At 35.4% G+C, this 27,680-nt stretch overlaps 1 protein-coding gene across 1 annotated transcript in view; it reads left to right on the plus strand.

Annotated features, from left to right (window-relative positions):
• The window catches only part of LOC128983003 (host cell factor 1-like), a 112,585-nt gene extending 85,405 nt beyond the window's left edge, over positions 1 to 27,180 (plus strand). The window contains exon 11 of the mRNA XM_054402121.1: positions 27,027 to 27,180. Within this exon, the coding sequence (XP_054258096.1) occupies positions 27,027 to 27,121 (95 nt within the window). The 3' untranslated portion in view covers positions 27,122 to 27,180. The remainder of the gene's footprint in view (positions 1 to 27,026) is intronic.
• Positions 27,181 to 27,680: the final 500 nt, after the last annotated feature.

Below are 27,680 nucleotides of genomic sequence, written 5' to 3' on the forward strand. Positions count from 1 at the left end.
CAGTATCTAAAGTCAATAATGCATCTGGTTGACGTTAATGTAATGTCTAATTGCTGTATCCAAAGTTAATGATATATTTGGTCACATAATTTGGAATCCCTATGTGCAGTATTCAAAGTAAATTGTACGTCTGGTTCACGTAAATGAAAAATGTCTACTTGTAACATCAAAAGCCAATCTGGTGCATAATCCTTATTAGTTATACATTTTGTAGCAAATAATGCTCAACGGTATCAATCCGATTGTTCTTCCCTTTTGTTCTCTATTTTGCAATGTGCTAGTTTAGATGATTTATTTGTAAACACATGTTACAACTTTTGTTTACCTTTTTATTGTTATCTTGCAAATACTGTCATGGCAACCAATTAACCCATAAGGCCCATGTTAAATTTCTAAAAGTTTAAATTAACATAGGGAAAAGCCCTGTGGTCCGATTTGTACCATTTCAGATTTATACCTTCCCGTGGTTGGTTACTATGACTGTGCGAAATTTCATGCAGATCGCTTCAGCCGTTCAGGAGGAGTATTTGTAAAACAAAAGCAGGAGTGTAGTATAAGAGCTCCGCTCAATAATTAATAATAACTGCTGTTCAGTTTTGACTCAACAGTTCGCAGCCTATCGCTGCCCAGTGTCCAGGTGTTCAATTTGGCAAAACTGTACGGGGTATGCGTCCAGTCAGAGCCAGCAGCGGTCTGGAAGTGCCGTATTCGGCCTCTGCACTATCCGCATTAAATGTTAACTTATATAAATAATATGCGTAATAATGTGGTTTAGCAGAATCAATATTTCACATACTTTACAAAACCAACCACCTTCAAAACAAGCTTTTCAATTTTTTTCTAGCGTTTGCCGTTTTTGACAAAAAAAGGTAATTTACAAAAGTTACAACAAAAACTTTTTGGGTAGAGTAAAAACTCTGAAACTACACTAATTAATTCATTATATGGGTGAATCTCACAAAATGTGACACTTTGAATAAACTAAAAAAAAAAAAATTTTATTGTTTTAAATAATTTAAATTATTAGTAGATTGAAACTTTATATTGTGTAAAATAAATTTTCCTATCAGCAGAGCTGAATTTGATCATTTACTATTTTCCCCATTATTTCACATTTAGTTGACACAGAAACATTTACAATCAGGTAACGCTTGAAAATTGATAAAAAATGCAGTGATAAATTTTATTAAATGATAAAATAATTATATAAACAATATAATAGACCCTTAATTATTAAAATTCCAATGTTAAAAAATTTTATTCATATTACTTTGCTAAATATAAGGAAAAATTGTCGTATTTGTTGGTTACCTGATAATTTAAACACACAAACTATCTAATTAAACCTACAAAATCTTGGGATCTTTTAAATATTCACTGTTACCAGTGTAACATTTAATACCAGTGTAATATTTACTCTAAAGAATATAATGATTAATTAATTATAAATTTTACTAAATTATTAACAAATCTGCACTAGTTTTCATTATGCGTTACCTGATTGTATTGACCGTTACCTGATTGTAGTACAAGGACGAATCTCACGCCAATATGATGTTCTGACAAATAAATAATTGCCAATAAAACTGTGTTTAATTACTTCCCTCAATCCCTATTCTCCATTGCATTACTATTTAGGAATATTAAATATTCAATTTATTTAGTTAAGAATAGTTATTTGTGCAACTAGTGAGCAAAGTGAGCAATTGACTCACTCGAGAGAAATACTTACTCACGAGCCGTAGGTGAGTGAGGAATGGTTTCTCGAGTGAGGCAATTACACTTTGCACTCGAGTTGCACATTATATTTTTCCTACAGTTACCATAAAACAAATAAATTGGTAAAGAAACGTGGCATATTTTTACACAGAAGTGAACTTTTAATATGACATTTAATGATACAGCAGTACAACAGCTGACCAGCTGATTTACAGCCAGTGCTGCCAACGTATTTCGCGCGCATACGACCTTGTCTGCATGTTACGCGCTTCACTATTTCGTGCCTTCACGTTGCAAATCTGGAGTGAGTGAGACAAAGTAATTAGAGTGAGACAATGTTAACATTGTCAATGACAATGTTACAATACTGTTACAATACAATATTGAGAGACAATGTTAACATTGTCTCACTGATGAGCGAATTGGCCACTTTGCTTTCTCAAATCAGTGAGAGGACATGTACATTGTTAGGTAACTGTAGGAAAAGTTTATTTCACGATAAAATACAATTCGGTAACGTGTCATCGACTATTGTCTGCTACTTCACTGCACATCCAGACAGCTGGGCATAGAGAAAAACAACACGAAAGTGACATTAAAAATAATACTTTTTGACTGGGCTATTAATTTTATAAATAACACTAATAAAAAAACGCAATCAACAAAAAAAATATGGTTAAAGTTAAGTGAAAGATTGATTTTACCATGTGAACACTTAATGAATAATACTAAATTAATAAATCGCCAACTAATAGCAAAACTTTACAACATAGCTCAAGTGTACAAGTAAATAATACCATTAAATCGTCAAACTATAGTTTTACCTCTCCGGAATGTTCGTTACCGGATGGTGAATTCCAGATTAAATACAACGTAGTAACGAAAGGCTGCATTAGGGTAAAAACACAGTGGAGCAGGGCAGGTAGCTGGTAGCCTGGCTGGTCGCTTACTCGCTTACTGCTGGTTACCTGGAGGGTGGCTGGGACATACACACAGTGGCGCTCAGTACAGTCGCTTGTCAGCCGCCGATACTAATATTATCACATGGTACAGGTGTTGTGCCCTTAAATATATTAAATTAAAACCCATTTTGTTAGAGCCACTTCTTTCATTGTATTTAATAACAAAATCCAAAACTTAAAAGTAAACATGAAACAATAATATATCAAACCAGATGACAAGCAAATAAACAAACTATTAATGTAGACCTCAGGACATCTCCCTCTTAAAGTTCTTCTATGAACCTCTTGGCAGGTTTAACAATTCTGGTAGGTCTGTGTATGGTTGAAGAATGATTATGTAGGTTGGATCTTGGTGTATGTGTCTGTCTTGGAGGAAGTGTCTGTGTATGGGGGTTTTCTTTATCAGGATTTTCTCTTTCTCCAGAGGAGAACATAGGGAATAAGAATTTTGCATTCCTGATATATCTTCCTCCCTTTTTTGTTTCAACGTTATATTTCCTGTTCTCTAACTTCTCCTTGATTACCCCTTCTTCTCTTCGGTCCGATACCCAAACTTTAGCGTTTTCTGGGTAATCCTTGACCTGGGTCACTCTATGTCTTTTATTGAACTGTTGTTCCTGTTTCCTCTTTTCTTCCATTTGTCTAAGTCTATATCTATTGTGATTTGGAGTGGCTGGAAGTAGAGTTGCTTTATTCACTGGTAGATTTGTTCTTAAAATCCGTCCCATTAATAGTTGTGATGGGCTATAACCACATTCCTTTGGCGTCGTATTGTATGCCAATAAGCCCAGATGTCTATCCTTACACTTCTTTAATATGTTTTTGAAGATTTTCACACCACTTTCAGCTTGACCATTGCACTGATGATGGTATGGTGAACTAGTTTCCACTGTGAAGTCGTATTCTGATTTGAATAGTTCCCATTCTTCTGATAGAAATTGCACACCTGAGTCTGATCTAATTGACTCGGGGATGCCATGCTTTTCAAACGATGTCTTCATTGATTTAATCAATATTGCCGTTGAACAGTTAGATACCTTATATACATCGATGTATTTGGAATAATAATCCATGAGAATTATGTATTTATCATTGTTGAATTCACAAAAATCTACTCCGATTTTCTGCCAGGGTCTTTCAGGAACCTCTGTAGGAATCATAGGATGGCGAGGAGGCACTCTGTCAGCAATGCATTGCGGGCAATAGGTTACTTTTTGTTCGATGTGATGATTAATTTTGGGCCACCATACTGACATTTTAGCCCTTTCTTTACATCTTTTAATACCTTGATGACCTTGATGAATATTATCTAACATTTCTTTTCTCAAGGATGGAGGAATCACTATTTGATTATTTCTCATAAGTATATCTTCATTGATCGACAATTCTGCTTGATGATCCCAGTATTCTTTTAATCTTTCATTTAATAGGTTCTTATTTTTAGGCCATCCTTGAATTGTAATATCTAACAATTCCTGTAATTCTTCACTTTGATTTTTTTATTATTACATCTAATTTATTAGATGATACTGGGATTGATTGAACTACTGTTCTTACACATGCTTCTGCTTCTTCTGCAAGTTTCTCAATATCTTCCTCTTCAGTTTTGTTGATTGGCGCTCTTGATAACGTGTCGGCAGTTGTTAATTGTTTTCCTGGTACCCACAATATGTCGTACGAATATCTCATTAATCTCATTTTAAATCTCTGAACTCTTAGCGGCAGTTCATCCAAACCCTTACTACTTAAAAGAGGAATCAGAGGTTTATGATCAGTTTGAATTTGAAACTTCAATCCTGTTATAAAATTTTTGAAACGTTCACATGCCCATACTATTGCATAAGCCTCCTTTTCAATTTGTGCATATTTCTGTTGAGTCGGTGTTAAGCTCTTTGATGCGTAGGCCACAGGTTTTAAATGTCCTTGATGTTCTTGCAAAAGTGTTGCACCCAACCCATAAGCTGATGAATCGGCCGAAATTATAGTTCTCCTTTTCAAATTGAATGGTATTAAGGCAGGAGTTGTTTGTAAACTCTTTAAGGCTGTTTTAAATGATTGTTCTTGACTAGGACCCCAAACAAAAGCCCTATCTTTTTTAAGTAGTTCCCTCAGTGGTTGAACGATATCAGCAAGGTTTTCTATGAATTTTCCGACATGATTCAACATCCCTAGAAATCTCCTAACACTTCCCACATCACTGGGTGTGGGGAAATCGATTATTGCTTGTAAGTGTTTGGGATCTGCTTGAATCATACCAGAAGAAATAATGTGACCTAAGAATGAAATCTTTGTTTTTCCTATTTCACACTTGTCATTTAAGGTAACTCCTTCTTTTTCCAATTCTTGTAACACTCGGTCTAGTCTGCTGTCATGCTCGGGTTTACTTTCTCCGGTAATTAAAATATCATCCATATAACACAAAATTCCTGGGATGTCTCCAATAATACTTTTCATCCTGTTACAAAATATTTCCGGGGCTGTTGAAATTCCGAAGGGAAGTCTTTTAAAACAAAATCTACCAAATGGTGTTATAAATGTTGTCAATTTTGAGGAACCCTCATCTAGCGGTATTTGCCAAAACCCCGAATTAGCATCTAATTTTGAATACCATTTGGAATTCCCTAGACATCCAAGTAAGTCCTCAACAGTATTAAAAACGTTATTTTCTCTCTGTAAATGGTTGTTTAAAGCTGAAGGATCAATGCATATTCTTACACTGCCATTAGGTTTAGGTCTTACCACCATTGGATGACACCACTCCGTAGGTCCGCAAACTTCTTCAATGATTCCCGCTTCTACCATTCTTTTAAGTTCATTTTTCACTTTTTCTCTTAATGGAATAGGTATGTTTCTAGGAGTTTTTAACTCCATTGGTACCGCATTTTGTTTCAGTTTAAGTTGAGCTCCTTTCTTCATCTTACCAATCCCATTAAATAAACTTGGATATTTATTCTTAATCTTCTGTAGGTCTGTGTTGATATTCTGGTTGCTACAATATTCACTTGACTGAATGTCATTTTTAACTCCTCTGATGACCCTTAAGAACCCTAGGGCTGAGATGCATGGTTTCCCAATCAATGCTTCCTCTTGACCATTGATCACATATATTGTTTGACGAGTTGTTTTATTCTTATACTGAATTACACCTTCAAATTTACCTAAAACTGTTAAATACTTCCCCCCAGGTGTTTTTAAAACAATGTTTGATTTAGTCAATAATTTGTTTCTAGCCATTCTTGGAGGCACAATCGTCACGTCGGCTCCACTGTCAATCTTGAAATGTTCCAATTTCCCATCAAGTTTTACATCAATTTCAAATTCATTCTGTTTATTGTAGTTCCTTGTTGTCGCTCTTATTTTCTTAACTTCAGCTCTGTTAATGTAATACCCGTCCTCGCTTCTATTATCCTGTTCCAATCTGTTCTCGGTATTTTCCTGAATTTGATTCAGGGTTGGGTTTCTGTATTTATTGTTCTGATTTCTGTATTTATTATTCTGTCTCTTTTTACAACATCGGCTGAAGTGTCCTTGCAATCCACAGTAGTAGCATTCAATATTCTGAGCAGGACATTCCTCCTTAGGATGCCTCTGTCCTCCACAGTAAAAACAATTAGAAGTAAATTGTCTTTTGTTTTGTTTCAAGTTCGGATGTTTTTTCACTTGGTCTATTTCTGCAAAATCTTGTTCTCTTGATCTGTTAACAGTAATTTGTTGGTTCTTTATAATTTCACTTTGTTTCAATCTATTTATTGTTTCATGCAATGTTAGGTCAGCCATCAGTTGAAGTTCCTTAGATAACTTTGAATCTGTTATTCCAACAATGAGTTTATCCCTAATAAGGCTGTCTTTCATGTCTTTGTAATCACATGAAGAAGCTAATTGATGTACATCTGTTATAAAATCGGATATCGGTTCATTTTGCTTTTGTACTCGTTGATTGAATTTCGCTCTCTCATAGGTCAAATTCACCCTTGGTGTAAAATACTTATTAAGTTTTTCCACCACTTTATCATAAGTCTTTTCATCTTCTTCTGTTACTCCTGCTGCTATTAATACATTTTCTGCATTATCACCCATGGATATTATAAGGAAATTTACTTGCTTTTCTCCATCTATTTGATCTAAATTGGTAGCATTTCTGTACCTATTGAACTTTTTTAACCATGGGCCCCAATCTTCTGGTTTAAATGAGTATTTATCAATGAAGCCCAATGTTGCTGAATGTTGTGTCATTTTAGATGTTTGTCTTCTTACTGTTATATCTGAGTTTTCTGAGTCTGACATTGTAATGCAGCATATATATTAGACACCCTGTTACTCAATTTATTGGGTCTTTACCGCTGCCACCATGTTGTGCCCTTAAATATATTAAATTAAAACCCATTTTGTTAGAGCCACTTCTTTCATTGTATTTAATAACAAAATCCAAAACTTAAAAGTAAACATGAAACAATAATATATCAAACCAGATGACAAGCAAATAAACAAACTATTAATGTAGACCTCAGGACAACAGGATAAACTTTTGTTTGAATCCTAGTTCATTCGCTATTTCATTCTACAGATCGTCGAGTACGTGACGTTTGTGGTGGTCCGGATGGACTTGTTTCCACAATGGCACACGGATAATAACCTCTGATATTAATTTGTCTACGTCCATTATTTTATTTCATGTAAACAAAACAGCTTCCAAATAAATCAACTAAAACAAACAACACAACGTATACAAAGAATGCGCAGTGACAGATCCCGCGTGGAACTTGCGAACTCGAGAACACATGGCTGTCAAGTTCTGCTATTTGCGCATGCCCAAGTCGAGCCTTCCCCGCTTGAAGCTCCCAAACAATCGACTTGGCAATTCTTCTAGCTTGCCGCCTAGCTTACTGCTACCCTCTCGGCTACCTGCTAGGCGCGACTGTGTGCGTACCCATAACAACGCGTGCTTTAATTCTACATCGCAGTAAGCGATTAAGCGACCCGCCAGGCTACCAGCTACCTGCCCTGCTCCACTGTGTTTTTACCCTTATGCGACCTTGGGAGATTTAGGTTAGGTTTATAACAACAAACTTGTTATAAACATAGCTTTGAACGGTGATCTAGTTTTAAAAGTTTCAACAAAATTGCGTTACCGTTTTGTTATTGAATTAAGGTACGTAATTTTTCTTACCTGAAAATATTTATTTTGAGGTATTAATCAACGTTTAAACAAAAGAAACAACATAATATATCTTCGCCACATATAAGCACAACGAACAGTGATCGTTTCGTTCCCGCTCAAAGTCGCGTCGTAGATTTAGGCGGCACTTTCTCGTTGCCGTTTTTGGCGTGGAGCAGACCAAGGACCACGAAAGTTGAAAATATAACTTCCTTAGTCAATGGTATATTATGTATTTAGCATTTGCTTTCCTCTTTTACTGTTTTCAGCTGTTATTTTGACAAATGTCATTGATATTTTCGTCACATATTGCGTGTTTTGTTTGCAAGTCAAGTAGCAGACAATAGTCGAGGACACGTTACCGAATTGTATTTTCGTGAAATAAACATTCTTAAGTAAATAAATTGAATATTTTTTTATTCTTAAATAGTAATGCAATGGAAAATAGGGATTGAGGGAAGTAATTAAACACAGTTTTATTTGGCAATTATTTATTTGTTAGTACATAATATTGGCTGGGACTTAAATTAAACCATTTTGTGAGATTCACCCATATATGTGTCTATATTGTATTAAAGATTGATAAAGTTCTGACTTTTAGTTTACATTGTGCGAATTTTTAAAGTCTTAAGATGGTTTTTGATACTCTAAAAACAGGGAGTTTTTACCTTCCGACTGTCATAAAAAATGTCCTAAACGAGCTAAAAAAATTTTGTTTTTACAGGAATACGTAGAATAAAACAACGAAAATTTATCTATATATAAAGCCAAAAGTACCAATGAACTTTTGAGAAAACACCCCCATAAACCATATACTTAAAATGTTCGTCATGACGAGAAACCTTGCGCAAAACTATCCATTATTTCCGTAATTGCTTTCCAAAGGGAAATTTCCATATACCTAATGTAAAAAAAAGAGGGGATAACATGTCAGCTGTCTAGTTGTGTGTCACATCGGCACCGGGAAATCAGTGCAATATATGAGTTAACTGGGCTTTTTGTGCGAACAATATATTTTGTGTTTGTTTGTGTGTGAGTGTTTGACCGTTTCCAGTAAGTACTATATAATTATCCACCAAATTTAACTCACAATCGGTTAAATACCTAACCTAGTTAACAGGTTATAATCAGTGTTCCGGGTCGAGTCCAAGGTCACGTGACACACGCCGCACGCCGACTAGTTCAAATCACGCCGCGTGATGGCACCACCAACCAGAGCTACACGCAACAATAGCTCCAGTGACATGACCGTTTATGGTTGGCAGATATTGCTGAAATAAAGAGTGACGAAAATTTAGTGATGATATTTTAGGAATTAAGCAAGATATTAAGGACTTGAAAACTGATGTAAATGAGTCAATCAACTTTTGCAGTGAAGAGATAAATAATTGTAAGAAAAAAATTGATGAACGAGAACAAAAGCTGATGCAGTACGAAAATACAATAGAGCATCTATCTTCGGAGAACCAACTTGTGAAGAAGGAGTTAATTGCTGTTAAAAAATCTGAACGCGCAGCAGAGCAGTATTCACGAAGTAATTGCCTGGAAGTACGTGGAGTTCCATACTCTGATAAAGAAGACATTATCCATATAGTGAAGGGAGTGGCTCGTGCGCTGAACTTCCAGTTAGAAGATCAGATGATTGATGCCGTTCATCGTCTTCCACCGAACCTCGACCCGGTGGCTCCGAGGGGGATTATAATCAAAATTCTGCCGGCGCATCGACATGGAGATGATGAGGAGCAAGACCAGAGTGAAGAACGGTTTCTCAGCAGCAGAGCTAGGCTACAACAGCGAGAGCAAGGTGTACGTCAACCTGTCACTCACTAAGGAGACCATGGACCTATGGAAGGCTACGCGCAAGTTAAAGGTAGACAAGGGCTACAAATACGCTTGGATAACCAGTGTTGGGAAGGTGTTCCTACGACAAAAGGATGGTGCGAGACCGGTCCACATCACTGAAAAGGCCGACCTTGACCTGTAAAATAAACCTCAAGTATGTTCCTATTTATGTATTTAAATCTAATATAAATTTAAGCATGATATATATTTATTCATTTTGCATGTTTTTTTTTGCTTAGTCTGCATGTGTTTTATTTAAAAAAATGGAAAACAATAAGGTTGAAATTTATTATCAGAATGTTAGAGGTTTAAGGTCCAAATTAAATACTTTCCGTTTAAATTTATTAGAGAATTGTTATCCAATAGTAGCACTCACTGAAACTTGGCTTAATAATTCAATAAGCAGTTCTGAACTTTTTCCAGACAATTACACTGTATTGAGACGTGATAGAGATGTAATGCTTACAGGGAAGAGTAGGGGTGGTGGGGTTCTGTTAGCAGTAGATGATTCTATTATTATCCAGAGATTAGTTGAATTAGAAACAGATGGAGATAATATTTGGGCTTGTTTAAAATTTACTAAAACTTTTTCTGTGATATTAGCTGCAGTTTATCTTCCACCAAACTCGCATGTTAGTTGTTACAAATCATTTTTTGATAAGCTGGATTTATTTGTACGTAGACAAGAACATATAATAGTAATAGGGAATTTTAATCAACACATTGTAGGGACTGGATATGATTTATCTCAGGGAAATGAAACTTGCAAACAGTTAATGTGTTATTGTAGTTTACATAATTTGGTGTCAAAAAATAATATATTTAACGTAACTGGTAGGACTTAAGATCTAGTTTTAAGTGATATAAATAATTTAACTGTTGTTGAAGAATCTAATCCTATTGTAAATATTGATGTTTATCACCCCCGCGCTGTTATGTGAATTCCAGATGGTACGGAGGGTGCGGGGAGGGGATACAGACCTTAGTGCTGACACACCACACACATACACATACGATTTTACAAAAGCAGATTTTCTTAAAATTTACTATGACATCCGTGACCGCGACTGGTCTGAAATGTTTCAATGTGATGATTTAAATAACACTTTGGAATTTTTTTACAGCAAAATACATACAATTCTACACACACACGTTCCAGCAAGACGCCCCAAATCCCGACCCAAATATCCCTCATGGTTCTCGCACGAATTAAAATTGATGATAAAAAATAAAGAATGCATATATTACAAATATCAAAATGAACTTGTCTAATAACCCACAATCATTTTGGGGTGTTATAAAGAAGTTGAGAAGAGCAAGTGATAAGGGTCCACGAACTATGCAATATGAAGATAAGGAAATTGAAGGAAATGATAAGATAGCTGAGGCCCTGGCTAATTACTTTCAATCTGTTTACCAACCCAATGACCTTGACCTTGACGACCTTGTAAACCAGGCGCTCTGCTCGCCAATTTTGGAGAATGTCAATTCATTGATTATTTCTGAGATTGGTGAAGTGGAAGTTTTAAATGCTTTGAAAAAACTAAAATCAAAAAGGTCATTAGGTGCAGATAACATTCCACCTTATTTATTAAAGGGCTGTGCTGATGTTTTAGTCAAACCACTTCACTTCATTTTCAACCTCTCATTGAAGAATAACTGTTTTCCAGATATTTGGAAGATTGCAAAAGTAGTAGCAATTCCGAAAAAAGGTGTTCTAAATGATATAAAAAACCACAGACCAATCGCAGTTGTATCTTCTCCAGCTAAGGTCTTTGAGTGCATATTATACAACAGATTGCTCGGTCATGTATCACATTTTATCACTCCTCATCAACATGGTTTTTACCCTGGTCAATCAATTAATTCAAATTTAATCAATTTTTCACAGTATGTTATAAATTCTATTGATCAGAACATTCAAGTTGATTGTGTATACACCGATTTTGAAAAAGCATTTGATAGAGTTAATCACTTAGTGTTATTGTCTAAGCTGCATTACTATGGCCTATCTGAGAACACATTAAGATTATTTTCTTCATATTTATACAAACGTAAACAGTATGTAACATACAATGGTGCATGCTCCAACACATTTCTGGTGTACTCAGGTGTCCCCCAAGGTTCAAATTTAGGGCCTTTATTATTTATAGTCTGTATAAATGATATAACCAGATGTGTAAAACATAGTAAAATTTTAATGTATGCTGACGATTTAAAAATTTTCAAAAATATTGACACAATCTTGGATTCTTAACAGCTACAAACTGATATTGATGAACTAATTGCTTGGAGTAAAGACAATATATTATTTAATGTTAAAAAATGTGCTGTTATGACTTATACAAGGAAAACTAGCCAAACTATTGTAAACTTTCCTTACACAATGGATGGTGTTGTCTTATGTAGAAAGTCAACATTTAAAGATCTTGGTGTTGTTTTCGATGGTAAATTTTTATTTGCAGAACACGTAATGAGCACTTGTTAGGCAGCTTATTCAGTATTAGGTATCATTCATAGATCTTGCAGCTTTTTGAAAAATTTAAATTCAATAAAATTATTATTTTGTTCATTAGTGCGCTCACGATTAGAATATGCATCAGTTGTATGGTATCCGCATCAGCTTTATCTTGTAGACATGATTGAGGCAATTCAAAAGAGGTTTTTAAGATTTATGTATTTTAAAACATTTGGTCACTATACATTTAACATTTCATACCACCAGCTCTTGACCATGTTTAAAATGACTAGTCTCAGTGACAGAAGGAAGTTGGCCGCCTTATCTTATATCCATAAACTGGTGAGCGGTGTTCTGGACGATAGTGACTTGCTGAGACAAATCAATTTTCACGTTCCACGACACAATTCACGCAGCACTCTTGTCTTTACCCCTAGTTACTCTCGTACCAATCTTGGATTCAATTCCCCACTAAATCTAATGTCTCACACTTGTAATGCCTATCAGTTAGATATATTTTACTTATCACACAAAATGTTAAATGTCTATTTGTCAAATTATTTCAGACTTTCTTATCAACATTAATTAATAGTTTTTCGAAATAGTACCTATTTATTTTTTATATTATATTTATTGCGTATTTATTACATTTGATTCATGACCATCAGTATTATTATTTTAGTTAGTTAAATTCTCTTGTTACTAGATATATAAATATTATATTGCATTCTTATTTATTTGGTATTTCATTTATATTTTGTATTCTTGTATTTATATTTTATACTTATATTTTGAGTGAAACTGTTATATGATTGCCACCATAGAAGACGGACATGTTTCCCTTGTTATATTTATTTATATATTGTAATACTCTTTTTGTCATTATTTTTACATGATTAATTCTACAAAATAATTGGCATGTGCTGTTTTGTAGCACTGGAAAATAAAATAAAATAAATAAAAATAAAAATACCTCAGCTGTATTCATTTGTATGTTATTCTTTCAATTTATTACCTTATTAAAATCAGGTGAGATTATTTGTTTGTATTACTGTATTCAGTTTGGTTTATTTCAGTTTAACCTAACCAATCAATATATTATGAAGTCAAACGGGGTGAAACCCGTGTGTAAACTAACTTCAAATATGAACCAATTCTCAATAAAGTTAAATAAAATTAGTCTCAAGTTAGTTGGAACAAATTTACTATTTCTTTTTTCAACACACAATGTTTACATTCATGTTTCTTTTAACTATCATAATTAAACATCTGTTAATATATCATATCTTTACAAAGAGGATAATATTGAATTATATAACAATATTACATTTTAAAACACACTCCCCCTTTTTTTGCGAGGTCGCAAAATAAGAAGTCTTCATTCAGTCCTTCTCCGGTAACTTCCAGTGGGTACAGTTGTTGTATGGGTCTTAGTATTAAACCCTTTTTAGTTTTTACTTGTACCAACCGAACTTTGCCGTCTCTCCCTGGGAACAGTTTTATTACAATACCCAAAGGCCAAGTAATTCTTCTTCTGTCTTCAATTTGAACCAATACCATGTCTCCAACTTTAATATCGTCAGATTTTAACTTGTTGGACGATTTCAGGAACCCCAAATACTCCTTTTTGAAACGGGAGTTCATATTGTCTCTTAGACTTTGAATATATCTCCATCTTGTTTTCAAACTGGTTCTCTCTGACTTCATTTCCCACAATGCTTTGTAGAAACATAGATGGAGTCAGAGATCTTAAATCTCCCGTCTCCTCTGAGACGTCTGTTAGTGGTCTTCTGTTCATTATTCCCTCACATTCACATACTAGGGTGTTTATTTCTTCGTATGTGAGAGATAAATTTCCCAAATTCCTCCGGAGGAGTCCTTTTAGGATCCTTATCAGTCTTTCCCAAAATCCTCCCCACCAAGGACTTGCAGGGGGAATGAACTTCCACACAATCGCATTGAGGCTGAATGTATTTTGGATTTCAGTCCAGTTCAGAGACTTCAGATTTTTGTTTAAACTAACAAAATTCGTGCCATTATCTGAATAGATAACACTTATCCGGCCTCGTCTAGCTATAAACCGTCGTAAGGCTCTTATGAAGGCTTCTGTGTCGAGGGATTGGATGACTTCTAAGTGGACTGTACGATACACGGCACATGTAAATATTACCACCCAACACTTCTGATTATCTCTAGTGATCAATGGACCAGCCAAGTCAATCCCACATACTTGAAAACATGAAGAAATCTGAGTGCGGTCTGTGGGTAAGGGAGGTGATGGCATCTCTAAGGCTTTTGCTATGTGTCGCTTGCATCGAACACAGTTGTGAACTACCTTTCCAACAGCCCTTCTGCCTTTCAGGATCCACACTCTGTCACGAAGGATGACAATCAATGCTTGTACTCCTGCATGTTTATTCTGTAAATGGTACTGCCTGATCATTTTCTCAACAGCAGGGTGTTTGCTAGGTAGAATGGCAGGGTACTGGTATTCAAAACCTTCCTCCCGATCTGATACTCTGGTTTTCATTCTTATGACGCCATCTTCATCCACGAATTTTTGTACACCACTTAGCTCTTGAGATTTTAGACCTTCAGGAAAGCTCTCTCTTTGAATCAATTTAAATACAATCTTTTCTGCCTTCAAGAATTCTTCAGAACTGATGTTATTTCCCAAGTTCAATTTATTATTGGGAGACATTCTCAAAATCCACGCTACAGTTCTTACTATCTTAGTATACTTGGAAAATCTATTTCCTAACATTTGAGCGATTGATATTGGCTCAACAGAACTAGCAGTGACGACAGATTTATGAAGTTCTTCCTTAAGCTCTTCTGGATCAGGTGATGGGCGTTCTGATGGACATTTATCAGGAGAAGCATATAGCCATTGAGGGCCAAGCCACCATTGAGAATTGAGTAATTTTTTAGGAGTGCATCCCCTGGAAAGAATGTCAGCAGGGTTGTCAGGTCCTGAAACATGTCTCCACTGTGAAAGTTTGGTCAATCTGTTAATTTCTTTCACTCGGTTTTCAACAAAAACAGACCACTTCCCTTGCTTTGCAATCCATGCTAGAACTACGGTGGAGTCCAGCCAATAATAAACTGGGACTTTGGGGTTGTTGAGACACTGTAAAGCTAGACATGAGAGTCTCACACCAGTAATTGCACCCATTAACTCAAGACGAGGTAAAGTAATTGGTTTGATTGGTGCAACTCGTGATTTGGCTAATATAAGATTTATGTCAATGATACCATCTACTTCGGTTCTTAAGAAAATACAACATCCAAAAGCAGCTTTACTGGCATCACAAAAAACATGTACTGTACTTGAAGCATTCAAAAATATTCTCCTACTCAATACACACCTTTCCAGACAGCCTAGTTCCTCGACCCATTTTTGAAACTGTACCTGTAGGTTTTGAGGTAGTTCTTCATCCCAACCTACCTTCAATGTCCAAGTCGTTTGCAAAATAATTTTGGGAATCAGTCCAACCGGAGCAGTAAAACCAATAGGACCGAAAACCTTTGGAGCACATGATAGCAATGTCCTTCTGGTAAGTACTGAGTCCTTGATATTCAAAGGTTGAACATTACAGTACAGTTCATCTTTAGAGCCTAACCATCTAAGTCCCAAGACGTTCTCAACTTGTTCAGGAGTTTTAAAGTAACCGTTACCAGTCCAACCCCTAAGGTTAAAGCCTCCTAGCTTTAAAAGTGTTTGAGCATCATTTATGAAATTCTCTTGCTCAGAAATACTGTTAACTCCCGTAAGGCAATTGTCAACATAAAAAGTTTTTAGCAAAGCCTTGGCTACATGTCTAAGATTATAGTCTGTCTAAAATAATTGTGCGGTTGGAATTCAACATATGATTTCCCTATTATGGTAAATCTCCCTCTCATTTACCATTTTCTACACTAAAATTACCCGTAACAATCATCTGTTTTATATTGCAGACAGGTTTTTAGGAAGCATTTGTTTATTATGATTGAACTACACACATAATAAAACAAGAAGATTTATTTTAACATAAATAATCTACGTATTAATTTTAATTTTACTAGAAGTTTTGTTGTAATATAGATAATCTTGGACTAACATTACTACTTTATGCTACTTATTACTTATATTAGTTTATACTTATTATTTATACTTTATTCTTTTGATCTGTACCTGATAAATCTGATATTTATGCTTTTAATATGTACCTATTAGGTCATGATGAACAACGGAGTCATTTCATTAAACTTGTTTTATTATACCATACATTATTTGCTATAGGCCTAATTTTCTTTTACTGAGGGTAAACTAACATAACAAATTGATCATACTATTTGAATGAACGAGTTTGCTTAAAAGATACACAAAAATTAAACCATTTGTATGAAACAGCTATATTTAAGTTTTTGCATTTTTTCATTGTTTACTAATTGTATAAATATTTCAAATCCCTAATAATAAAAGCCCAATATGCCTGAGTACACACCAAATAGAAAACAAAACTCGTAAAAATATATAAATATAATTTTATTTATAAAACATTTATTAAACCACAAAATGAACACAATGATGTAAATTTAACAAAAGTTAGTTGTAATGTGAACGTTAACAAAGTACTGGAGACGTTCCATTACATCATTCACTCTCATAACTGGAAAGTAGATGTTCACCATCATCTTCGCTTAAGCCACCAGAGTCAGTGTCATTCTGCAGATTTATAATGAATGGTTCCATAATTTCGTCACGCAGTCCTTCTTAAAAAAATCTTCTTCCTGGATATTTTCAGCATGAATTACGCATTGCTTCCAGTCTTCTACTGTTACATGGTTCATGACATTTTCAAGAAAGTTCCTGACATCCTTTATTTTGAAATACGTGTTATTTTGCGCTACCTCCCCTTTCACTTGAGCCCAAATTAGCTCTAAGGGATTGTATTGACAATGGTATGGGGTAGGCGAACAACCTCAGACCCATCTGCAACGCAAGTTCATCCAGTTCGTACTGTGGAGGAAAATCGGGTCGCCGGGATTTTATCCCCCTGGAATTTTACCCCCTGGGCAAAGCTGACATCACATGGCGTAGTAACCTGAGTGGCCAAAAGTTTGTTCACGGCCGGAATTTTACCCCCGCGGATTTGGAAGTCTAATGAAAATAGCCAGAGCGTGATTAATTATATCAGCGATAAAAACCGGAATTTTACCCCCTGTCCATATAACTAGCGTTTAGACAACTGAAGATGTACGGGCCGGATTTTTACCCCCGGATTTTTACCCCCGGAATTTTACCCCCGGATTTTTACCCCCCGGAATTTTACCCCTGGCCAATTTTAGAAATTGAATTATCGATTTTCTCATTTTTGTTTTTAAATAATTATAAACATTTCATTATTTAGTAGCCTATCTTTATTTATTTATTTTTTAAAGAAATGTTCGAAACAATTATCATTTAGTTGATTGTTTATACGTCATATTAACCAACTGTTGGCTTCAAAGATTGAATCCTAATACTAGAATCTCAAAATTAAAATTAAAAACCTTTTCGATTAGTTAATGTTACAAAAAAATATAATATAGGCTACCTACTTAATAATAAAATGTTTACTATTAAATTAAAACAGAATGAATATAATTAATCATCCTCACTAATTTATATATCTGGCCAGGGGGTAAAATTCCGGGGGGTAAAATTCCGGGGGTAAAATTCCGGGGGTAAAAATCCGGGCCGTACACTCTAGGTTTTTATAATTTAATGTGTTCTGATTAAATTCACAACCTTGAAAATATATGTTTAATTCCGCGTTTAATCCATCGAGCTGATGTCGCGAAACTCAAAAGTTCGCGGCCGGAATTTTACCCCCTGGTTTGTGATGTCACGTTTGCCCAGGGGCTAAAATTCCAGGGGGATAAAAATCCGCTACCCCGGAAAATCTTGCCTGTGCTGCCGCACGGTGGTAAGGAGTTCAGCTACTGTGTGGACTGGATTGTGTTCAATACCATTATCTGATAGCCACTTCACAATGTCTGCCTTTCTTGATTTTGAACTAGGAATTTTGTTAAGTCGTTTCGAATGGTAGCTGGCATTATCCATTACAATAATCTTTTGATATATTCTCTATATTACAATCTTCGGAGTCCATATTATGTGCTGCAATGCATTTGTTTCCTTCTCCAGTTAAGTTTTGCACTGTTTTGGCTATTAGCGAATTTCCCTATAGGGAAGTAGCTATTACCGTAGGTCTCATGGTAAGAACTAGGCCCGGGACCGATTTACTTTTTCATTTAGATGTCCCCAGAGGCCAAAAACACCTTTTGTTCAAATTTGTATATATGTATATATGTATCTATATACAGGGTGTCTCAAGAGAGGTGTCTCAAATTGATTACGGGAAAACGGCTTAACGTACAAGGATAAAATAAAATTATTTCCCGCTAAATTGACCCCAAGGAATAACGTAAAAATATTTTTAACTTTTTCCCAATACAGGGTGTGCCAAAAACTGAGGGTCACTAGTTCGAATCTCGGAATTTTCAAATGTAAACATGTGTCATGTTGTACATCATTTAAAAGGTATTAGATAGACAAACATTTTGGCGAAAACAGAAATAAGTTATCTTTTTCCGTTTCAAAATGGCGGCAGTTTTTTTGGAAAAAATCTATATTTTTTTAAAACTCTGTGTTTCCTATACCAATGCATTTATCCCTTCTCCGGTTGAATTTTCTTACTCGTTATGAAATTAGCTTTAATTTGATATGCTACAAGTAACGGTTTTTTGAAATTATACAAATTCCAAAACAATTTATTTTTGAAAATTTGCAAATGCTCATTTTTCAAAAAATTCTAATTGCAACATATGTCAAGTTGCACATAATTTTATAGGTTTTTTAATTCCTAACAACTTTGTAATTTACACTTACTTCGTATCTCTTTTAGTTTTTGCGTAAATAACAAAAAACCTAATTTTCCTATATCAAATGCATGTTATTTGGGCCCAACACTAAAGGCCCAATTTGATGAAGTGTTAAACCACGTCAAACCCAAATTACATGCATTTGATATAGGAAAATAAGGTTTTTCCTTATCGACGATGTATACGCAAAGTCAATGAAGCATAGCGTGAAAATCTAACACTTTCTTCAGCTACAAACCTAAAATCATCTACAAAATATTTTGGAAAATTTGTTTTTTATTATTGAATAGGTTAGCAAAATAATTTTAATTGATCTAAGGTCACATAGCTTGAATAGTTTAGAATTAATGTAGTAAGGCGTGATACGCTCACTGCGTCTCAGATCATAAATGAATCTCAAGCAGTAATTCTGAGCGCGTTGGAGAGCATCAGCGAGGTTTACAGTCATGTCATTGAGCACAGAGTTGAAGTAAGTGAAGTGGGGGAAGACAAGTGATTTGACGAGATGTATTTTTATGTGCATTGGCAAAAAGTTTTGTAATTTTTTAAGTGCGTGGATTGATGCAAACACCTTTTTACGGATGTCTTAGACTGCATCGCCCCAAGTAAGTGTCGAGTTCATAGTAAGTCCTAGGTGTTTGACCTTGTCACAGTAAAGCAAAGCTGTTCCATTTATATTTATTGAATTTGTCGTGAGAAAGTCAATTGAGTTCCGTAACCGAGGATGACAAATTATGATAGGTTTAGTTTTTTCGTGATTGAGTCTGAGTCCGTGTTTATCAGTCCAAGTAATGATTTTCTCAATCAATCGATCGTTTATCGAGTGCGGCAGAGGTAGTTTGCACTCGTGTTACACATTATATTTTCCTTACAAATCATATAAATAGTTAGTCTTTCAAACATTTTTTTAGGTTAAGTTAAATCCAAACATCGAACGAAATGGGAAACGCTGCACCTACTGATCGTAGTCGTAAGGCTGTGGTTTCCTAGACGCGTAATAGATGCGCTGCGGCTTTTGTCCAGGTCCCAAACATCGAAGTATATAACACCCCCAAAACGCAGCTGCCGTGAGTGGTTTCCTAGACTGCGTACAATACACATGGTTGGTGCGTAAAATAAGTTCACGGGAGAGATTACTAGTGGCTACTATGATGTTATACGATGATTTAGATAATGAAATGTATACTTTAATCAGTTTCGAAGAAGCGTAAGCAGTGAAAAGTACATGATTAGGAAATGTACGTGGCCCTCGCGGAAGTTTAAACCGTAATATTAAAGCAAACGTGTCAATTTAAAATGTAAAAAATAAATTATAATTTAACCTCTCCAACTTTGCTTTAACTGTTATTATATTTAGGCCTACCTATTCGGAATTTACCGAATTGACGAAATACTGTAGTATATTATTTACGAGTACAACTGCAATAAGCATTTCATACTTATACGCCAGCCCCGTAAGGACGGGTACTCTGCTGGTAATTAATATACTGTAGGATTATTACTAAGATGTTCAGGGGTTATTAAAATAATTATGGGGGCTCTTATATTTGGGAGTTGGTATTGTGCTGGCTTGAAAAGAATATTTGTCAACATTAGGTTTATTTACAAATTACAAATATGTTAGGACAAATTAAGTGTAGGGAACATTTAATAAGGGAATTAAATATTAAAATTACACATAATGGGGAAATTAACACTACCTAACGAATGATATGAAATGTAATACTATAAAAATTTTAATTGTATGAACAACGTACTTCCATAATATGTCATTTCAACAGACAAATTCAATCTTATAATAAAATAACCTACTCCCGCCGCAGTAAACCTGCAGACTAAGCTAATTTTCGCTTACCTAACAAGATTTACACAAACATATTCCCTTAAAACTGTCTAATGATAGTGATTTAATGATTACATAAGTTTGCTGCTAAAGTGATAGTAAAGAGGTGTGTTTGCTGGTTAAAATGTCGATAGCTTGGTATGAAATAAACAAATTTCCCCGATTAGTATCCGTCAATAAACAAGCAAACTACAACAGTTGATTAAAAAAATAAAAATAACAAAGAGTAATATTTACTTTACCATTTTTATTGAATTTTATCTCCCCGTTAGGCGTACAACCAACGCTTTGTGGTACTAAATGATTTTTTTATAAGCCCTACAAAATGGTTTAGAAAGAAATAGAAAAACTGTATGTTTTAGGGTCAAAAATGGGAAATCCCTATTTTATTATTTAACGAAAGTTTACACGTTTATACCACATTTCATCAACATCAGATTATATTTGCTTGAGTTATCGTGCTGACGGACATATATCTAAAAATGTGGACGGGTGGTGATTTTTGCTGTTATGACCCTTCAAAACGAAAAAGTAAATCGGTCCTGGGAGTCTTACAACGAGATCTCCAGTAATAGCTAATAGTCTATACCTTTGAATAGAAAATTCGCTTAACAAACTGATCAATTTGTACTGAAACAATAGAAACAAATCAATAGGCATCATTAAACTATTCATCCAAACCCGCGTGATCTTCCAGAGGGTTACCTCCCGCTATCTCCGCGTCCCGCCATCTCCGTGTACCGCAAAGGAATTAAGTTAAATCCATTCGCTACCTCCGAATTTAAGAGTGACCCCTATAATCCTCGGTTACTTCCTGCGTTAAGACTTTCCGTCCAAACCTAACCTAACCTAACTTAACTTAACTTAACTTAACCTAACCTAACCTAACCTAACCTAACCCACGGGTTAAATTTTCATTAAATCTTCCATCCACGGGGCTTCGCAGCCGTGGATGCAATGACAGCTAACGCAGGCAGTGACGGGATTATAAGGGTCACTCAAGAATTCGGAGATGGCGGGACAGATTTGGGTTCGGAGATGGCGGAACGCGGAGATAGTGGGAGCACACGTTCCAGAGACCGCTCATATATAACTAATTTTTGTTTCAAGGCAAAGCACAAGAAAATTCACAACCGAATGTTGTATATGCAACACTAGTTACTAGACCTACGTTATTGTTTTAAATTTAATCATCATTATTTAAATACGGTCAAAATAAAAGTCTTCCCATCACCACAATATTGTTGTCATCTGATAGCAAATTTATTTCTCTACATAGAAAATAAATATTATCAACATACCTTGGAAAATAATGAAGAACAATTCGTTCAAAGAAAATGCTGCACTTCCGCGGCTTTCCAACAAATATCACAAAATGTTCTCTATCAATGACATATTGCAAACAAGACATCTTTACTCCCAAAAATTGTTTTCACTGTCACTACACACACTATTTATGCACTTACACTATTTTATATAAAAGTTCAATATTTACTATATACAACAATAAAAAAAATCAAAAAGTTAGCATTTGTGTTGATTGAAACAGACGGCATGCACGCCTTTTTTACATCTTATGCAGACTGTCCTGCTTTTTTTCCTAGTGCCACCAGCTGCTGTGCTTACTTTGCTGCAAACACTACAATTCCTTTCTTTTCTATCTGGTAAATATTCCATTCCAAAATGGTTCTGCATACCATCATCGCCACCAGCGCCAGCCATATTGGGCGGTCGAGCTTTGCTGTTCAACCATTCACGAGCCAACTCCTCAACAATTTCAATAGTGAACTGCAGTCTTGTAAGCTGTTTTCCAGTACAATTTTCTTTGTATATAATGTAGGCATTTAGTACCATCCTGGCAAATATATTGAAAACTACCTTTTTCCAATATTTTACAGTTCTTCTCTCATCCAGGTAGCAATACAGCATCTGATCTGATGAGTCAACGCCTCCCATGTACATATTATAGGTGTTGATAAGTTCTGGTTTTGTTTTTATAACATTTTCATTGCCTCTTCTCTTCACTTTTTCGACAGATTTTGCAGTTCCCTTAGTTGACAACAAAATCACTGGTTTTTTCTGGCTCTTCTTTTCACGGTAGGATAAAAATAAATTAGGCCCATTTCGCACATACTTCTTTTCCCCTACATCTAGGTTTTCTTTGATTTCTTCTGGAATCCCTTTTCTGTTTCTTCGCACTGTGCCAGTCAAGAAGGTACATTTACTGTACAGATATTCAGCTAACGGTAGACTCACAAAAAAATTATCCAGGAATATGTGGTAACCTTTATTCAAATACTGACAAATCAAAAGTAAATTTTTCACAACTTTGTAAGCCAGACCATGTTCTTTTTTTCCATCATTACTTTTAGAACCTTTATAACAATCAAAGGCTAAGCAGTACTTTGTAACAGAATCACATAACATCCACAATTTTATCCCCCATTTATGGTGGTGTTTGTTGGGTAAGTACTGTAGGATTTTTGAATGACTTTTTGTGCCTACAAGGCTTTCATCTACAGAAAGTTCACGATGCGGTGTGTAGTAGGTTCGAAATCCACGATTTGCATGCTCCATTACTGGTAAAAATTTACCACAGGGATTGTAATTTGGTTCGTTAGGCTTCGGAAGAGTTCTATTATCGGCAACATGGAAGAACTGCAAAAGGCTTTCAAAGCGGTTCCGGCTAAACATTTCACGGAACCAAGGGGTTGCTTGAGACGTACATGTGGACCAATAACTCCTTATTGTTGGTTTTCTGATAATGCCCATGTTCAAAATAACTGCTATGAACCCTTTCATTTCGGTCAGATTTACTGGCTTCCAGTTACGAGCACTCGAGTGAGGCGACATGTTGGCTAGTGAATTTATGTACTGATTTGCGTACTGATTTGTCCGCAGCACAAATGTGCTCAGCAGTCCAACAGTGAAAAATAAATTGAAATATTCAATAGGCTTGGCGTCTGAATTTGGTACATGTTTTGGACCAGGGATCTCATTGTACGTAAAGTTGTGGTCGTAACCAGGATCGTTATCGTCATCAACCTGAGTCCATTTTATCACATTTTCAGTGGGCTCAGGCTCTAGAGGATTCTCATTTGGGGGAATTCCATTTTCTATGAGTTGTTCTGGTATGTTGTGATCAAATAGGCCTTGTATGACATCATTTATAATGCGATCAACATTTTCTAGGCCTAGGCCTACATCATTTGTTACACTAGGTATAGGCCTCTGACTTTCAATCTGGGGAGGTTCGATATTGTTTGAATTATTGACTAAATTATTGTCAGCTGATGGGCCTATGGATTCCGAAAGATTTTCATTTGGCCCTGATAAACCTTGACCTAGGCCTTCATGACCAAGAACTGTATTTTCATTTGAGGCCTGGTCCTCGTCAACATTTGTATCATTTACATTTTGAGACTGTAAAACCTCATCTATAACTATATTTTTGTTGTGTTCAACAACTGAGGTCAGTTTCATAAACCTAGGCCTACCTAGAGTCTTGCCCTTTGATGTTGATTGGACTTCGTCTTCTGAAGATTCTTCAGACATAACTGTGGATGGATCGAAGTCTGGATCTTCATCCGTATCATCCCCAAAAATATCCTCACTATCACTGTGAGTTTCATTTTCGGAAGAACTTGATTCATTATCAGAATCGGAACTTTCAATATTGTCAACAAAAGAATCACTCAACTCATCATCGTTTACTTCGACGTTTTCCACCCCACGAAGATTCCTGAGCAGCGAATTTTCACTAACAGGAGATTTCTCTCTTTTTCTTTTGTTCATTTTCAAAAGATTAACACTAAATTTCGCAAAATGAAACACGAAATAAAGTTGGAAACATTCACTGAGGTTACGCGATACAGACGACAACGTAAACAAACAGATAAACAGAACCTAGCGCCGGCCGGCAATACGACAGCTGACGACAGCCAATAGCGACAGTACACAGAGTACGAAAATCTTGTGAAACCACGACAAACTACACTTCTATGTGTTGTCCAATTCGTCGAAAGGCGTTACCCCGAATTCGAAGGCGTTTGGATTGCTAGGTGGTCAGTAAATGATGAAATAACAGACGTCCGATATATCGGACGTCGGGGATTTTCGCAAAACACCTTACGTCCGATATATCGGACGCTGGGGTTAAAAGGGTTAAGTTTAATTTAAGACGGAAATAGCTAGCTCATTTCCTGAATCGTCTTTATGCTATTACTCTAGTGATCCAATGAATTGGCTGCAATACATTTTGTTTAACTTAATATCTCAACAATAAGAATTCAATTCTAGGAAGGTCACTATCCCATCAGTTGCCCTCTCAGTAACGGAAGTGTTTCCTCCCCAAAGCCATTGCCCTTTGCACCCCACCCCCCACCGGGGCACCAAAGTCATCCTCTTCTCTTACCCACGGGTCAGGTACTTTTTGGGGAGAGGTATTCTTGGGGGAAAAGCTAGTTGGTGTGCGAACTGAAGCGTAAAAGGGTTCGACCCCGGATTAGGGCCAGAGCTCGCCAGGCTTCCGTTTCCCCATCGAATCAGAGCATAGTCTCGGTAGAAGGATAGGATTGCAATAAAGGCTATGAGGGTAGGCTTCCTTTAGAGTCAATAAACTTTCATTTCAAATAATCGACTCAGAAGTCGATTGGCCCCAGTTTGCCATTGAGCACTAAGGTGTGAGTCATTCACAACTGCACGATTAATCCCTTCTTGCATCATACAAATCAGCTGGCCAGTTGCGTAAATACTATATCATTTGGGAAGCCTGGTAGCCTAAAAATATATATTAAATAAACAAACCTAGGTTCCCGAGGCTCTGCACCTTTGATATCACAAACAAACTTAAACATTCGCAATCAATTCTCTCTTTAGACAATATTTAAAAGTACTCACTGTGAATAAATATATGCATTAGGTGTTGCTATTGAAAGTGTATCACGATATTTGAATTTATTTAATATACATAATTGTTACTCACTCATTCTATTGATTTCCCTGTGTTCAATTTATTTGTTGTCAGTTTAAGGCAATCAAGGTAATCGGCTTAACCGAATGATTACACAAAGAGTGTAAAACATTGGCATTGTTCTTTTAAAACAATTATTAAAATGATTACTACTACTGGGTTTTAAACAGTACCTATATAAAATATTGGTATTCACAGATTTTAATAATACAGAATCATTACATGAATTGCAGCATTTTAGTAAAGTCAACATTTTATTTTCAGAGTACAAGCTAACAAATACATTAGATTTTAAGAAGTGATATAATATAAGATCATTGAAGGTAATCATAGGAGGACATACATCAGATCTCTCACGGTCCATCAATCGGACTTCTGAGGTACTTAAGTACAAGGGCTCACACTTAACATCTTTATCTCCACTGCGCAGCTCTGTGATTTGTCCTCAGTAGTCTAATTAAAGTTATTTAAATTCATTTTCAAACCCCACCAGGGGGCAACTTTTTGGTATATTCACACCTCCATGAAATATCAAATTATATTACATATAGGTGTGAGTAAATGTTTTGAAGAGATGAAATGGTGAATATAAAGTAGAAGTCTTTTACTTTTCTTTACAAAAGAATATACCCTAGGGAATATTATTTTTATTTTTCTTTACACGGTCGGTAGTTTGAAACTGCTTCAGGAGGCCTAGCTCAGTAGTACAAGTTTATTCTGCACAATGTTAAACTCATTAATGTTAATTTTTTACCTTAATTTGCAGTGTTTGTTGAGTGAATATTAAGAGTTAATTTGCCTTAAGGGCTAATAGAGGTATGTGGGTAAAAAAAAAATAATAATTTGTTTTTACAACTTTTATTGGGTTTTTCTTATAAGTAGCCTATATTAGTCACCGGGAATTTCGTACTTTTTAGCCAGGATTTTTTTTTTTTTTTTAGATTCTGCTGACAACCCTGGTAAACTACTCGAACAATCATATATTATAGCTATCGTATTTACGTTTTTCTTTGATGATCTTGTTTAATGGCTGCCAGGGTTAGTAAAATCCTCACAAATTGAAAGCAATTACCTATAGTGTATTACAGGGGAAAATGTAATGTACATAACAACCAACTAAACCTCAAACAGTATGATGACTTATGTATGTTAACATTATGTTTCAGATGTGCCTCCAGCTGGTGGTCCAACAAAGCCAGGTCCTAAACGTGACGTTAATCTTGGCAACTCTCCTCAGAAAAGGTTCAAAACAGGAAGTTAACCATGCCAATCTTAAAAATGTCTTAATAAAAGTAAAATATTTATTGAAGTAAGTCAAGAGTAAGCTCTTTTTATTTGGTTTATATTTCCAGAGAAAAATTTTAGAGTTGTGCTGTGTAAATTGGGTTTAGGAACTTTAATAATTGGTGACCTACTGAAGATTACAATTTCGCAGCAAAATACGTCAGCAGTACAATAAAACTTTGATTATGCAGGATAATGAACACGGGAATAACCAAGAATAACTGGAAACAAGGGTTCAAGTTACTTGGCCAACTTGAAAATTACTCAAAGCGATTTAATGTAAATATTACAAAGATAATTAATACAAAGAAAGAAATCATGCTACATGTTTATTGTGTAAAACAGCTTTCAAAAGATGAGTGATTTGAAACAACATCATCCATTCAAATTTACTTGATAAACTTTAACTTTAAATATTCTATTAGCCATTGTTCAACATTGTGTTATTGCCATAGAAGAACACTTAACGCTTGTAAGTTAGTCATTCTGTTGTCATTTTACTCTCACCCTTCTTTCTTTCTTCCCACCTGCAAGTG

This window comes from Macrosteles quadrilineatus, unplaced genomic scaffold (genome assembly GCF_028750875.1).
Source record: "Macrosteles quadrilineatus isolate MER2022 unplaced genomic scaffold, UCM_ALF_1.0 Scaffold_1__1_contigs__length_201487025, whole genome shotgun sequence".
NCBI classification, from domain to species: Eukaryota; Metazoa; Arthropoda; class Insecta; order Hemiptera; family Cicadellidae; genus Macrosteles; species Macrosteles quadrilineatus.